Source organism: Wyeomyia smithii, chromosome 2 (genome assembly GCF_029784165.1).
Source record: "Wyeomyia smithii strain HCP4-BCI-WySm-NY-G18 chromosome 2, ASM2978416v1, whole genome shotgun sequence".
Lineage (NCBI taxonomy): Eukaryota > Metazoa > Arthropoda > Insecta > Diptera > Culicidae > Wyeomyia > Wyeomyia smithii.
In genome coordinates, this window is record NC_073695.1 from 30,589,010 (window position 1) to 30,605,939 (window position 16,930).

At 38.2% G+C, this 16,930-nt stretch overlaps 2 protein-coding genes across 3 annotated transcripts in view; one reads left to right on the forward strand and one right to left on the reverse strand.

Annotated features, from left to right (window-relative positions):
• Positions 1-223: 223 nt before the first annotated feature.
• On the forward strand, positions 224-1,393 carry LOC129720295 (phosphatidylinositol N-acetylglucosaminyltransferase subunit C). The gene is made up of 2 exons (XM_055671759.1): positions 224-291; positions 353-1,393. The coding sequence occupies exon 2, from the start codon at positions 371-373 to the stop codon at positions 1,202-1,204; it is 834 nt and encodes a 277-aa protein (XP_055527734.1). The 5' UTR covers positions 224-291; positions 353-370; the 3' UTR covers positions 1,205-1,393.
• The window catches only part of LOC129720294 (proton-coupled zinc antiporter SLC30A1), a 45,925-nt gene continuing 30,380 nt past the window's right edge, over positions 1,386-16,930 (reverse strand). For both annotated transcript variants that reach the window (XM_055671758.1, XM_055671757.1), the window contains exons 9-10: positions 3,782-3,860; positions 1,386-3,705 (exon numbers count right to left, since the gene is read on the reverse strand). In XM_055671758.1, the coding sequence (XP_055527733.1) occupies positions 3,626-3,705; positions 3,782-3,860 (159 nt within the window). In that variant the 3' untranslated portion in view covers positions 1,386-3,625. The remainder of the gene's footprint in view (positions 3,706-3,781; positions 3,861-16,930) is intronic.

Sequence of the window (16,930 nt, forward strand, 5' to 3'; positions counted from 1 at the left end):
CCCTTAAGTTTGTTTCAATAAAATATTCGCGACTACGAAGCTGCTGATATTTGTTTGGTTTTTCGCGTAAGAGAGTAAAGGAAAGAGATATTTTTGCTTTTGTCAACACGCATACTCTAACAATCTATACGAGAGTTTACATGAGTGTGAGCAGCTTTTAAAATCTTTTTGAGCTTCGATCGTAGTCGCGAATAACAAAGCAACGATTTGGGGCACTGCTGGAGATGCCCTTATATTCGAAACTGTCAAACAAAAAATCAAAACACGGCCGGTCTTGTTGCTCTCCCAGCTGTTAGTTTTTCCGGATAAACCTTAAATTGTTACAATTTTATTATTTGTTCTTAAATTTCAGAGCACTACGAATAAAAAAATGGAACATACTAGACGCAAACCCTGGCGGAAGAACCTTTATGAAAACTCCGACTATGAAGATAATTACACCGATCCCAGTTTTTTACAGGACCTGAAAACAAACCAAAACCTTCAGACATACACTTTTCTGGAGGCATTCGTGGGTGCTGCTCATTTGAGTTTACAGATATCCATCGTCACAACATTTCTAGTTGTGTTCCACTACCTGTACACAGACGGTGTAAGCCCGCAAAATATTCTGGTTAAAGCCGTATGTGCGACTATCATTGGTTACCTGGTATACTCTGTACGCAACCTTCGGTTTGCACAAATTATTGAGGACCTCAAAACGGCTGCAGCAGTGCTGGTGTTTGGATATATATTTTCACCTTTGCTGCATACTCTCACTGATAGTGTCAGTACGGATACCATCTTCTCGATGACCTTCGTTGTACTTATCCTACATCTAATCTTCTTCGATTACGGGATATCTGCTGCGATTGTTTCGAATGCCATATCGCTGAATGCCGCAATTTTCGGAGCAATCTGTCTTGCTTCCCGTCTTTCCTCCTCGTTTCACGCCTTCGTACTGCTCGAGGTGGCCGCAGTTTACTTTGCCCTCGGGCCAATACTAGTGGAAAAAATATTTAACCTTCCGCTGGTTTTGGCAGCGATCGCCACGTGCTGCCACTTTCTGCTGCAAATTTCGGTGACACTCTTCTGGACCTACAGCTGCGTGCTGGTGTTTATAAATCTGTTCTGTCCGTTGCTCTTCGTTCGGTTGCAACGGCACAAGAACAATATCCACGGACCCTGGGATGAGGCGATTGTAAACGATTCTAGTGGCAGTTGAATCTTGTTTTATTATGTACAATAAAGTCTAGTCATTAATTATCGTTTATCAGATTTCTGAATAGTGAAGATTGAACTAAATTCAACTGTAGCTTTGAAGTAAAAGTGAATAAAATTTATAGTTGTACCAAACAAATCCTCATCTTGCGGGAGATAATCTACATGATGATTCGGATAGTTTCCACCAAGTTCTTTTCTGTTTTATATATACTTTTATTGATTGCCTATTCAGCTTAATTCTCAAATATCATTAAAAAAAAACAAGGGTTTCCTCATTCCTATGATACTCGACTACATGCTAGCGCAATTTAGTACTGTTCATTTAAATTGGCATCATATACCTAATCTCCATACCCAATCGTGCAGCACTTCCAAAAAACGAAATGAGTTTGATTTCCAAACATCGAAAAACGTCACAAACGTCAAATTTGGTATCCCAGTACAAATACAAATAGTACCTCCTGCTTTTTAAAATGCACATTTTTGTGTGAGAGCGTGTTAATGTGTGTAGTAATTGTGTGGTTCAATGTTGGTTTGCTGATTCGCATTTAATAGCAGCACAGTAAAATTACTAGTCGAAGCATGTACAACCTCCGTTGCTTCAACATTGATTTAACTATATTTTTACTATATGATGTAGCGTTTTTGGTTTGCATTGTATTATAGTACATCTCTCTTTCTCTCTGTCCTCTAAAAACCGGTACAAATGCGAATGATTGTTTATTATCTTATAGTTCGGTAAGAATTACCGTTAGCTAAGTTTAAACAGTTCGTATTTGAGCAAAATATTAATTTATTTGTTGGTTGTTTGGTTATTCGCATTGGAATAACTGTTTTGTTTTATGTAGTAAATCTATTCGAACAACGTTGCCTAATCTTCTAAGCTTGTTGTTTGGTTTTCAAAATCGAAGGACACATAGGAGAACAAATCTATCATATATTTTGCGTTTTTCGTGTTTCTTTTTTTGTTAAAATTGTTATACTCGACTGAGCTGTGGCAAAACAACACACAAACCGGTACTTTCGACAGACTTACATCTTTTTTTGGGTTTGCTTTATACACCGTTACATGTTAAAGGTAGATAAGTAGCTACTTCAAGGTATCCAATCTATTTTTAGCTTTTCATAAGTATGCGTTTTAACATTTGTTCTATACATTCTGTTACTGTTACTGTCTTTCCGACTTCACTCCGGCTAGATTCATTGGTGTAAAGTCTTTATCTGTTGTCAATCAATAGGAAACTTAAAGATGTGTATCAAAAAAGTTGTTCTATAACTGTACCAGTTTCAACCAAGCCAAGGCTATTGGCGTTTTCCAATCAGTTTCAACTGCAGCGAAGGATTAAATATATATTCTGTGTCGAATGTGTTACTGTATGATGTTGACAATTTTAACGTTACCTTGTTCGGTTGCATTTTTGTTTTGCAGAATATGCACGTTACTAGAGTGATTCCAACGGAAGCTTGCAATCTTAATGAACGGCTTCCGTAATTTTGTATGTGATTCGAGCAAAAGATATAGACAACGATGTTCAGTTTGTACAAATGATGATAATCGTAGAAACCCCCCTTTTTCTTGAATTAAACAAAAAGCACCACGAACGATTCAATTCCCAAATCGGGAGATAAAGTTCAATTTTATACGACACAAAATACCCCGGGTATTATGTAATAAAATCTTCATTAGCATCTACTAACAAACTAGTCTTGATTGCACCGTAAAACATAGTCAACCAAAAATAAATCTATTGTACTAGCTACATCTATACATATACAGTTAGTCCTCTCTCATCGCAAAAAGTAGTATCTATTTAACGTCGCGCTCAAAATGTCTAACTTCGGATCACATCAGCGTTCACTCTGCGACTGCATGGTGCTTACACTGGCAGTAGAGATTCCGCAGCGGTGATTCCGAACCGTTTACGTAGTTCTCCAGCAAACTGCTGGAGGCAACCTGCAGTCCATAGTGTCGCGGTTTGGTTACGAAGCGACCGTCGCCGTTGGCGGCAGCCGTCAGTGAACGTATAGACGCTAGGGACGACGTCAGCGAGGAAGTCCGCTGACCGATACTGCTCGACGACGGTTTACCTAACTTATCACCTAGACTCGTCGCGTTGCTACCGCTAGAGATGCGACCACTTGGACCAATCGAACCCTGTTGAGCACAGTCGCCATCGGTAAGGTTATTACAGCTAGGATTAAATATTATACGACGACCATCACAGCCTGCAAGTGGGGAAAGTGGTTGCTTACACACACGTATACTACCACCACGTTTGTTAGAATTCTTCTGAAAGGACGACGATGACAGCGGAAGCTGATGGGTAGAATAGTGTAAGAAAGAGGAAGAAGTACTGATCGGATGCTGCAGGGAAACGTCCGGCATTTTGCTACTGCTACTACTACTGCCCGTCGTCAGCTGTCAGACCGTCATTTTTGATTGACCACCGCCGTCCATATCGGCCGACGTCGCAGTGGGATTCGCTTGATCTAGTAGTGATCCTATGATAGAAATGAGAAGGAAAAAGATGATGTAGTTTCTTAGCTGGTACGTATTTTGTACTATAGTATAACCTACCCAGTTCTACATCGTTTCCAGCTCTGGAATTTCTTTGGCGACACAAAAAGGGAGAAGGGGTCGGCGAAGATGGTGGATTCTGGAAAAAAAAAACAAAAAAAAAACGTACATATGAGTGATCATTTTCAAGTGTAACTAAACTAAAACTAAAATTAATTGTAGTTCAGTGAGTCACCATGATAACGTATACTTCGAGCAACATGCAATGTATAACACATTTGACCATCTTAACTCTATGATATTGGCAGTGTTGTGATTTGAAATTTCCGGAAGTTAAAGTTCATCGTATTGGTGCAGGGTTTGAATTTTTCATGAAGACTCCAACATCGATATTTAAAATTGATTGCCTTCTCCGTTTCCACGGTTTCCACGCATTGTAATGAACATTCTTCTTCTGCTTTCATATCGCGCATCGGTTGAAAGAGTGTGGAATCCAGTCACACAACTTTCATCCAAACAGAATGTTGGCCGAAAAAAAACCCTAATTCGGATGGTGGGACATACACATAGTAGTCCTGATAATAAATGAATGAGGTAATAAATTTTACAAATATAGCGGTATTAAGGAAATACTACAACGCTTCAGGTTCAAATATAATGAATGTAGTATGTAAAAGCATTTATTCAGCCTCGTTTTGTTTTGTACTGGTTCTTCCCATGTTGATTGTATTTTACTATAACTTTATGAAAAAATTATAATTTTAATGAAAGAGAGTCATTATTGTAAATTTCTGTAGTTTTTGGCCAAATGACTCAACTACTTATTCGGTAAATACCGTACCGACAGACGGCCAGTTATAATAAAAAGTGATTTTCATCTCAAAGTGATCGGACGTCAAGAAAAATATTTCACCAAGGTTCTGCAGAGTCGTATTTATGTGTTCTTTTTTTAATAATAAGTGAATGTGACGCCCTTTTGTTCGATGAGTAATTTACTTAAATAGAATAAATTTTCATGCACCCAGGTACAGGCGCAGACCGTTCGGTCCATATCAGCGAATCTCCTTTATCTCGAAGAAACATAGCAAGCTTTTGCTCTAATTTTTCTACCGATATTTCGAAGTATCACATTCAGTTTTCATTGTTCAACAGAACATGGAGTTAAACGAGAATAAACGGAAGCTTGAAGTTTTAACTATTGATCAACACCTAAAGATTATTAAGGCGCGTGGAGCAGGACGGCATGTTTCCGAAATCGCAAAAATACCAGGAACCTGTTGAGAAGAAAAGTACAGAAAATAAGATCCTAAGCAGGAGCGATGCATGGAGGTGTTCGTAGGCGAAGCTAGAAACCGTAATCTTTGTCTGCTGTGTAACTTCAAGGAAAAACCCCATGCATTTGCTCGAGAACTCGTAGTCTTAAATTTTAAGGGAATTTCGGGTTGACTGAACAGATTTGCTAAACGTCAAAAGCTATCTTTCGAGAAGCTTTATTAGGAAAGTGGCAGTGGAGACACAGTGCAGACGGAGGATTTGAAGGACGAATCTTAGACGAATATGAACCGAGTGACATTATCAGCGATGATGAAACAAGTATGTAGTAGCATCAGTGGTGGGCACCGCTAACTGAAAATTCAGCGACGCTAATCGCTTCTGCTAACTGGAAATTCAAGCTCGATAATAGCTCAACGCTCAACCCATGTTAGCGGAACTTTCGCTAATCGCAACCTTATTAATATGTAGATTGTCATATGGCTATGTTGATTACTCATAAAAACAAACGAGAATAGTAACTTTTGAGCGCCATTTACAATAAGAGGTTCAAAATCCACAAAACGGTGTTCATACTTTTGAGTTTGTAAAAACAAGGAGCTAGAAAAGTGGTTCTATCTCTATTTAAAATAAATACTTTTAGGAATTTTTTTTTTTAACGCAATTATTATCGGAATCGAAAAAGTAGAACCGAAGTTGTCATAATTTCAAGCGCATTGCAGTTTACAGAAATTTTAATCTAGATCACCTTGAGCTTGTTTTTTATAATGCTGTCGTCGCTTGTACGATAACTGAAACCCCTTTCTAGGGTAAAAAGACTAACTTGCACTTCTGTCTTAGAGAGAGAAATTCTAGACAATTTGGACAATTGAACATTGCCCGAAACATACGTTCCAAAATGAACTTTGGTAGTGAAGTATGTTCATCATTCGGCCATTCTGAGCCGAATCATCATTTTCCACGCTGGCTTTTTTCATGCCTTCAAGAAGGCTTTCGGCGATTTTTCGACCATTCTGAGCTCAATTTGGGATCGTTTTCTATTTTGCTTTTTCGGGCGGTTCTGAGCCAAAATGGAGATAATTTTCTTTTTTGGCCTTTTCTGACGTTTAGGGGCTTCTCGGTTTTCTGAGCCTAATAGCGGATCATTTTATATTTTGACTTTTTCTAGCCTTTAGAAGGGCTTTTCGGTCATTCTGAGCTTAATTTGGGATCATTTTCTATTCTAGCTTTCTCTTGCCTTTAGAAGGGCTTTTCGACGATTCTGAGCTTACATTGGGGTTATTTTCTATTTCGGCCTTTTCTAGCCTTTAGAAGGGCTTTTCAGCCAATCTGAGCTTAATTTAAGATAATTTTCAAATTCTGTCTTTTCTGACCTTTAGAAGGGTTTCCGACCATTCCGAGCATATTTTGGGATCATTTTTTAATTCGGCCTTTTCTATCCTTTAGAAGGTTTTTTCCGCGATTCTAAGCTTGATTGAAGATGATTCTTTTCGGCCACTCTGACCATATTTTTGGATTATTTTCTAATCCGGTCATTTCTGACCTTCAAAAGAGGGTTTCGGTCGTTCTGAGCTTAATTTGGCATCATTGCCTATTTCTGCCTTTTCTGGCCGTTGGAAGGGGTTTTCGGCCATTCTGAGCTCAATTCGGGATCAATTTCCCTTCTTGGCCTTAAAAAGGGTCTTCGGCCATTATGAGCTTAACTGGAGATAGTTTTTTATTTCGATCTTTTCTGGCATTTAGAGGTTTTTCGGCCATTCTCAGCTCACTTGGGATTATTTTCAGTATTGGCTTTTTCTGGCCTTCAGAAGGGGTTTTCGCTGATCCTGATCTTAATTTATTAATTTTTTATTTCGGCCTTTTCTGGCCTTTAGAAGGGCTATATATCAATTTCAAATTTTCTATGAATATTCATTTTCTACTAAAACTGTACTTCGTTATCGATATTTTTTCCACGAGCTCGTAACTGCAGGAAAAAATTTATGTGACATCTTTGCCGCTTTGTGATCGGTGAGTGAGCCAACTTCAAAAAGACAAATAGATATAGAAGGAAGTTTAAAATCTACTAAATCGTACACAAATAAATATTCAATAGAATGTTGCCTTTTCACGTATTAAAAAAAATTCGCTGTATTAGAATGAAAGGTATTCATCACTGGTCCAGAAACCAAATTTAGGGGGAAATTTGGGTCTAGAGCTCTATAGCAATATTTTAGGGTGACCAAAATTTTCGATGCTATCAAGTATCTAACTTTTTTATTTTTGTAGATAGAAAACCTTGTTTTATAGCACCAATAATTTTAAGTAACTTTGTAAAAAAAAGTTTTTCTTGAAAACATTGCTGTAGAGCTCTAGACCCAAATTTCCCCCTAAATTTGGTTTCTTGACCATTGTGAATGTTAAAGAGATTTTTTTTTCTTCTAAGATAGAGTGCTGCAAAGAAATAATCAAAATACAGACCCCGTTCGATTTTGGCAACACGCCAGAATATTTTCTGTTGCCAAAATCGAGCCATGCCAAAAATGAACGGTTCTTTTTCATGACTCTTTTAACTTTTTAAGTGGTCAAAGACGACCTTAACAGTAGAAATGGCCACCAATGAACTAGTTTTAGTTCCAAGTCGTTTGAAGTGTCGCTTGATGAATTGGGGCCGACGACCTAGATACTTGATATTACCACCCGAATCAAAATACTTTCCTTTTGGAAGATGTTGAGCTTTTTTTCCTGTATGGACTTCCTCACTGCGACCAGAATCGTTGATCTATTGTGAGATATGCCCGGGTGTCTGCTGTATTCCGCACTTCTCTTTTTAGCAATACCGCTATTGAGAAGTGGCATGCTTATTATTATTTTTGATCAGTGCTTGTGTGTAATGTACTTCCCCTCGTTTTACACGCTTACTGTTCTTCTATACCGAGCCTCCTTCCTCCTGCCAAATATCGCCAATTATAATTCTCTGGAGAAATTTCGTCGTGCGTCCTTCTGGCCAGTTTTATTGATAAGAGGGACTTATTTTTTGTTAAGAGGAAGTCACGCAAAGGTATTATAGAATTCAGCGTTAAGGAAGGGTAAGTGGTGGGGAGCCTGAGAATGAACTCATACTTGAAGTCCTTTTTGACATCGAATGGCCTGATTCTACTAAGATTCGAACCCACGACCACCCGCTTGACAAAGCGGACTCTGCAACCTTGCGGCTACGCAGCTCCCCTAAGATGTTGAGCTTCAATTGGTTAAAATAAATCAAGCAAACTACAAACAAAAAACGAGCTCAAATCAAACATAGCTTCAATATAAAAATATAAAATTATTGTAGTCCTACGTCAACTATGCGGTCGTGTCTTGGATATCACCCTCCTACTATTTTTTCAAGAGGACGCAGGCTTCGAAAACGACGGATCGGAAACTGCTGAATCTCTAGAACTCATTTAATATTTGGAGTCAATTCAGAGACTGTCACCTGCACTCTAGAATTTTCCAGAAATTTTACTCTATTGAAAAGCAGTTGCAACATTTGCTCCTTGTTCTTCTATCGGGAAATGTGAAGACGCTGTTACACTAGTTAGTATCATGCTCTGTGCCCTACTTCAGATCTTCTGCACGATCAATTTAGTACTCTGGGTATTGGGTAACTCATTTTCTCGCTGGTCTCCCCAACATCGAGATATCGGGAGTTGATTTTATATAGATAATTTTTGAAATAAATTAAACACCTATTTTGTTTTAGGCTTTGGGATGCATGAAATTTTATCAGGTTTCACATATTTATCAACATGTCATGCGTTGGCGGCCCTGTGATCAATTTTCTTTTTTCGCTTCAGAGTACGTAAGGACATAATCTTTCATTTCGATAAAAAAACGTTTTGTTTTTAGTTAGTAAAATTTGTACAACTAACCGAAATTATTAGGTTTCAGATAGATTGTCTCTCGGTGGCCAGCTACCCAGAGACCGTTACGTAATCAGTTCACACCACTAGCTTTGATGGATTCAAATTAGTTCCCGTCCCACCAAAACCAACTAGTAAGTAGTGAGTGGCGAACTAACATTGCCAAAGTCCCCTCCTCAGGTGATCTGCATTGGGCGTGGTCAGCATTGAAACAAAGTGTCATCACAAGGAAAAATCCCCCCGAGATTCGCTGTGATACTCACTGTTTCAAAACAAATCCTACCCATTTCCTAAGGGAGAACGAACGTTAGTGTTTATTTCTATCATACCATTTTTATATGCATACAATTCAAGGTTAGGAATATGATTCTGGAGGAATGCTATGCCCGGAATAGTGTTAATAGAGAATGGCATTGTCTACTTCGAAAAAGTATATGTGTGTGTATGGGTGTTTATGTTAGTGTTTCCGTTACCTGCGAACAGTAACTGACTGTTCAACTTTCTAAAAGCGACCGATCGAAATAAAAATCTATGGTTTTAATTCTTCCCTTCGGGTGGACTTTTCTATAAGATTTAATCTATGATAATGTATAGAATATAGGACTCTATTAATAAAATATTATCTATATAAGCTGACATTAATGTCGCCTGTTTTTTTTTTTTTTTTGGATTAGTTGATGGGTGTTTAGACGGGAATTAATGCAATTTTCACATGCTTCGATCTAATAAATTATCATACTCTTTGATTTCAACAGGTTCTCTCAATAAACTTCTGTATAGGACGACATCTTGGTCACGACAGGACTTAGTTACGGTATATTTTTTCATATGTTTTGTGTGACTAAATCTATACTAGTATCACTACCAACTGCATGAACATAGTCGCTATGTATAATGTATAATGCATTAAAGTTTTTTTTTATTCGAAGTCTTGTCTATTACTGCGTTGGATTATTTTGCTGCGAATGCACTGAAATGCTCCGAGTGGAAGCCGAATGCTCGAGAGTACTTCATTATCTCAGCTGACATAGTGGTATAGTTAATTGAATAACACCCAAGTATTATCACTCTAAACCATTCAAATAACATAACGTAAATCTGCTGTAAACATACCAGTGGCAAGTTGTTGAATTCTAATGTAATATGAGTGAATGGCGAAGAAAAACTTCCTTAAAGAAAGGTGTCTATGGATAAATCTTCATCAGTGTCTAATAAGATATTTATCGCTCTCTTATGATAAATTCTCTCGCTCGGGGTGTGAGACATATTGACAGCTCTTATTCGTTTCAGTAATGTTCGACTTTCTTTAAAGTGCGCTTCGCTATCATTTACTTTTCCAGACTCAAAATTTTAGAATTTTACTCTACTCGTGTATAATTCTCAAATATCTGTATAACTCTTTTATAATCCTAGTCGTTCGTTACCTTTTACCAATATATGTTATCTATATCATTTTATATTACTTCTTTATATCGATTTTGCCTCAAATATATCTTCTGCTTCTATATAATTTATAATAAATAAATCTAAAGACTCGGTTTTTACGTTCTGTTTACTGTTTTTTTGCAATCGTTAATTCACATTCAATTATCTAACGAAACTTTTGCTCGATATGATTTCACAGTTACTCACTCTTATTTTCTCGTATTTTTTTCATGAATTTGCTTCGTCTTAAATAGGTTTACTGTGCGCTGTATAGATCAGAATCTGTCTGGTTGCTATCCATTTTACTCCTCTAAGCAATTCATTTATTTTTGAAGAAATTATTCTCAGTGACAAGCATTGAATCAGTAACTAGTATCGTCGGTTTTGAGGAAATACATCACAGAAAGGAAATCCGAAAACATCATTTAATGCTTGAAACATTTAAAATATGAGAAAGAGCCAACCTAACAATCAATAGATACTCATTTAAGAAAGAACATTATTTATTTATGCGCTATTTAAATTGCTGTTTAAATTACCGATTGGTTGCTAAAACTAGAATATACGTATGCAGATTTGAAATAGTTTAGATAAATTAAACATCATCATCGCTGTTTCATTTTATTCCCTGTACAGATTTCGTATATTATTAGTTTTTAAACTAAGTACAACGCAACTGGCATTGTAACTTAAATGCTATCTGTTGTAGTTCATCTTATTTGCCACATATTGATCTTCGACCTTTCTTATTCTCGTCTAATCTTACTGAGCCACTATTTGAGTTGTGTGGCGAAGGAAAAAGAACAGGAAAAATTGAATGATTTTCTATATAGGAATCCTGAACATTGTTGCACTTTTACTGAAGAATGAGTTCTTGCCGGAGGATATGATTAAGGTAACTGTTGCTTTACTATCATCAGATTGGAGCAAGTTTCAACGAGAAAAATGTTTGGTTTTGTGATTTTGTTTTTACAATGCTACCTAAATCTGAATGGATTTGAAGTTGACCGCACAAAAAAAAAATAGTAAAGCCTTGTGTTAATTCAACACATAACTTCAGCGAAAACTATTAATACAGAAAGTTTTATCCTCCGGAAATTCATTCTACAAGTACAGCACAAGTAGAGTCGCAATCATTTATAAAATTCTTTACAATCTCAAACAATAATAGAAGCTTACAATCACATCTACCCCATCCGTCCACCATCTTTTACTGGTAACCGTATGCCTTTTTATTCAACTTGCTGACCGCTGGTAAAGTGTCCCACAATCTCGACGGCTGTGGTAACACCGGACATAGCGGTGGCACTCTTGAGCAGATGTCATTCCAGTTCGGCAATGCTGGTAACACGATGTCCCTTCTGGCCCGGCTGTTGCTGCACATAGACTGCCCCGTCAACGGTGTATACGGCATGCAGCAATCCGTCCCGCTTTTTTCTCAGTGCAACACTTTTCAACTTCTGATTCAGCTTGGTCAGTGACTCGTTGATGAAAATTCTGCGCTCCGATTGTAGACCCAGATCGGACAGGCAGATTGTTCGTTTCCTCAGATAGGCCCGATAGAATGCATCCCTTATAGTCTTGAAGATAAATTCGATTATGACAACGGTGTGTTCCTCGTTTGTGTCTTCCGTATCCACTTGCCGCTTACGATTAATGTTAATATGTTTAATGGTGCTGGTGGCAGTGCTAATGCTAGCTGATTCAGTCTTATCGTGTGTGCGGTCGGTTCGTTTACGGCGTATGTCGACCAGTGGAATGTCAGTCTCCGTATAACCCAACAGCAAACAAATTTTGCGAAAATACAGCTGCAGATTTTCGCCCTTCCTGTACGGAATTCCAGCCAACTCCAGTACGTTGTTACAAACCGCCCGGTCTGTGGTGTCCATGTTGCGCTCTACGTCTAGCCGTATCTGATCGATTCGCCGGCTCAATCTGTCAATCTTCTGATGCATGTCGGCTTTGATTTTGACAACACTGTCTAGCAATTTATCCAGTTTCTCTTCCAGTGGCGATCCAAGCGCATTGCCGATGCAGTTCATTGGCGTGTCCTCGTTCTGCACCACCGTCTTCTTGGCTGTCGCCTTCGGCGCGTTGATAGGGAAACAGATAGCAGCGACGGCGTTGTCATCAATGGAAACCTCCCTGTTTTCTTCTTCCACTCCCACTTTGCTATCGCCCATCCCACCTTCATGGATAGACGGCGATTGTAGCAGCCGCTGTGGGTTAGGGGTTATACTATCATCTAATGTTATATCATCATCGATTTTATTGTAAATACGGCGTTCAGTCTTTTCTTTCTCGTTAAAAATAATATTATTGCTGTTGATGTGGTCATCGTTAAATTCCTGGCTGGCAGTGCCGGTACCGTCTGCTGTCGCTATTGTGATTAATTGCTCGGCCATGCTGGAAAATTGCTGCGTCGCGGCATTGAGTGACGCAACGGCCTGCTGCAATTCGTCGTCTGGGGTGCATTTTTGCTGCAGACTGCAAATGGCGACACTGGGCAGTTTCGCAATGCTCGATTCCTGCTGTTGCGTGCCCGAAGAGACGAGCACCGCTACGAGATCCTGCAGTAGCCGGCCTTCACGGTTGTCTAAACTGCTGCCGGCTCGGAAGCGGCCGCCTGTTTTCTGCACTGTCTGCACTGCAGTCGCATTTACCGATGGCGACGAGACAAAATTCACAGCCATGAGGCCACACACTGATTTTTTATTTTCGAACACTTATGCCGCAGTCACAGTTTTAAAATGCACACGATCCACTATCTTAAACTCTACAATATATTGCTCGATTGATTAACTTCTGTCCTATACGATTAACCAGTCTTTAAAACTCTATCAGTACTCTGGGAAAAGAAAAATAATTTTCTTCACTCAAAAAACGATGCAGGCAGTTAGAAGCGATTGCACACAATGAGCTGCCGAAGGAAAAAAAGAAAGCTTTTCCGTGCCGGAATTTTCCACACTAGCATCGCCCACCCGCCGCTATAGAGTAGAGAGCCCACTCCCTTCTTGACGCACACATTTTAAGCCTCTATCGACACGCCATGGCTGGCTCTCGACAACAATTGTATGTAAACAAAAAAAGGCGAACTCTTCTTTCCTGGTTGCGGCGCTGCCGACATGCGCATTAGTGGAACCGGCATTCGGCGCAAGTCCCATCGGGAGTCCGTCTGTCAACTTCGGTGGGTGTCCTCGTTCTCAGGTGCAACATTGTTGTTTATGAAGCGAAATTTTAAGATTCGTTAGGGTTATATGCCTTCGCATTTTGATTTTCGAATGATTCTACAGTTGATACTGTAATATTAAACTTTCTACAAGATAGTATCTATTGAACAATGGGTGTGCTGTTAACCGAAATCTCATAGAATATTTTCCTTCAGACAAACAGGACAGAGGAAGAAAATGAAAACAGCTTTTTGAATAGAGCATGAAGGAATAAACCGTACAGAACTCAATGGAACTTCGGGAAGTCGGTGCCCAAATTGTTTCTCTATATCCTATCTTCTATACATATAATCATTGAATTCTGTCCGTCTGTCTGATCCTCATAGACTTAAAAATGCCTGAACCGACCGGCGTGAAAATTTGTATATAAGGGTTTTTGGGGCTGGGGAAAGTTCTTAGGGGCCGTTCAATAATTACGTAAGCAAGTAGGGGGGGGTGCAATTTTCTTACGCTGTCTTACAAGGGAGGGAGGGGGGTGAATTGATTATCTTACGTAATAAAAACATTGTTGATGGAACTATTCAAACAACCATGTTCATGAAATTGTGGACGGTAAAAATCATAAAAACAAAATTACGGAAAGCCGATTAACTCGAATGAGACAGAAAAGGAAACGAAGTATTGTGCTTGCTTCAGGATGATAAAACTATAATAAAAATCTATATTTAGTATATATAGTAAGATCTTACTAGGGAGGAGGGGGGGTATCAAAAAATCTTACGATGTCTTACAAGGGAGGGAGGGGAATTGAAAAGGTGGAAAAATATGCTTACGTAATTATTGAACGGCCCCTTATGATAGTTTGAGACCACTTCCTCCTCTTGAAGAGAGGGCTCCCATTCAAATGGAACACGAATTTCTGCATAACTCTAGAACTAATCAAGCAAACGGAACCAAATTTTGCATGTGGATTGGGGGCAAGAATGGTGGTTCGACACTCCTCCCCAATCTGGAATGGGAGTAAATGGAAGCAATTGGAACCAAATTTGGAAAGTGAAGATTTTAGAGTACAAAAAAACGTTTTAATGATGGTTTGACACCCCTTCCGACTTAGTTGGGGAAGTGGTCCCACACAAATGAAACACATACTTCAACCAGTTTTTTCGGAAAACAGCTTAAATTGATTGGGATGATGCACAGAAGCCAAGATTCGACCCCGGGCATTTTCTTATAATTCTGGTTTCTGGAGAATAGCCCAAAATGGCCGAATTGGGTATTTCCGAAACCTGAATGATACGCAAAGGTCAAAAAATTGAATGGATGGAAGGAACCGTGCGTCCCATCTACATAAAGGCGACAAGCAGAATCAGCAACGCAATCACCTCTCGCAAAGGAATTCGTGCCGCGAGTACAACGTAACCACGCATCACCTATTCATCGACTTTAGAGCGGCATATGACATAATCGAACGAGATCAGCTGAGCAATTCCACAAAAAACGGGCAACCAATTTAATCGACCATTTTTGATTTGGCTGAAACTTTGCATAGATGTTTCAATAGGCAAAAGATGCCATTTTGTGATACTTGTGTAATTTTTGGAGTACGACTTATTTTTCAAAGGCTATTGAAAAATGCTATTTTGGGAAGGTATTGATGATTACAAATATTTTTAGGGTTTGATCGGTATGAAGTCTTCAGCAGAGTTGTAGAGAATAACTTAGCCTTTTCGAAAAAAACGGTACACTCTGAAAAAATATTTTTTTGTGAAAAAAAATTTAAATAAAAATTAAAAATTAATTAGGGAAACTGCTCCATTATTCATGTCATTAAGCCGATATTCACGAAGAATGCACGGATTAAATACCAAACTTTCACGAAATTATTAAACAAAATACGATTACGCGCTTTTATGGAATCTAGGGTTTGCAATCCCGGGAACGATTTCCCGGGAAATAGCTTTTCCCGGGAATCCCGGATCCCGGGAACAGAAATATTGATTCCCGGGATTCCCGAGTTCTGCGAGAATTTTTGTAAGATTTACTATAGTTTCTTATGCAATTGTGCAATAAAATTCAATTAGTCAAACTGGTGCGACCTGAAATAAATCATTTAATAAAACTTAAAGTCAATATGGTATTTCAACGTTAAAATCATCTTTACATGTTAATTAGTAGATATTCAAATTTTTTAAGACTGACTTGTTTTCAGTCGTATTTAACTGAATATTTAATATTTTATCGTTTTTTCCGGTTTGTCTCGGTCACAGAAAACCGCCGAATGGCGAAATAATGAAATAACGTAGTTAATCAACCAAAATTCTTCCTCGGAGTCCTAGGTACGCTCCAATCAATGGTGACATAAACTACAAGAGGGTTTGAAATGTTGTTCTGTCAATGAAAACTAGATTTGTGACGAAGTTTATTAAAAAAAAAAATCGCACCGTGTAATGTTATAGCAAATATATTTAATAAAAAATATAGCGAATAGGTTTGCTACCGCTCAAGTAAACAGTAAATATTTACTGTAGTGTACAACATATTTTGCCCAAAAAATCCGTACCAAATATAGCAAATATTTTCTTCGTCCAATGCCTAATGCTCCCATATTCATTTCAAAACTTGAATCACTGCTCATTTATTCATCTCACGATGCCTCTATATTCATCACACTGTTAATCATGAATGAATCACATTATCATGAATGAACGTAGCCGCAGCCCGTCGTTGTAGGTTACCTAGATATCCGCTGTAGTTGTTTACGTGCAAAATTGGTAACCCAGGTAAGCACTGGCGTACTGTCGATTTATGTCAATTATGTCGGAATAATTTAACATTTTCAGTATGATTTTTTCGTATTAAAAGGAACTGATATGGCAACTTTTGAATTTCTTCAACGCAGTGAAAACAGATGAAAATACATACAGTTGAAATTTAGGAATTGTGGAAATTCATCATATATATATCTGCTAATTCAAGCTTGTTTTTGGAAATTTGAGGTGAACATTTCAAAGATTAAAGTATTCTCAGTGTAGTGAGTGATTTTGTTTAGTGATTAAAATAAAAAGTGGTTCGCTAGTGATGAAAAAAAAACTTCGGTTGGCTGCTGAACGAGTCCCGTTGTAGCCGTATAGAACAATGCGCGGATTTTGTTTTCTGAGGTAGGTGATTGAATTAAATAAGTTGTCGAGTGCAGATGCCCGACTATAAGATCAAATATGCGTTTTTCCTGTTTCAAATTGCGTTTTCATGTTGTAAGAGATGAATATATGGGCTGAGATGAATAATGGAGCAGTTCCCCTATCTAAAAACGCTCATTTTTAAAAATCTTTTTTTATATAAAAACTACAAACGATTACCTAAACAATGAAACTGGTCTGATCATGGAAAAATAAAAAAAAGTTTAGATTTTTTGAAAAAATAAATAAAATTTACCATTTTTTTTCTCGGGGGCATGATTT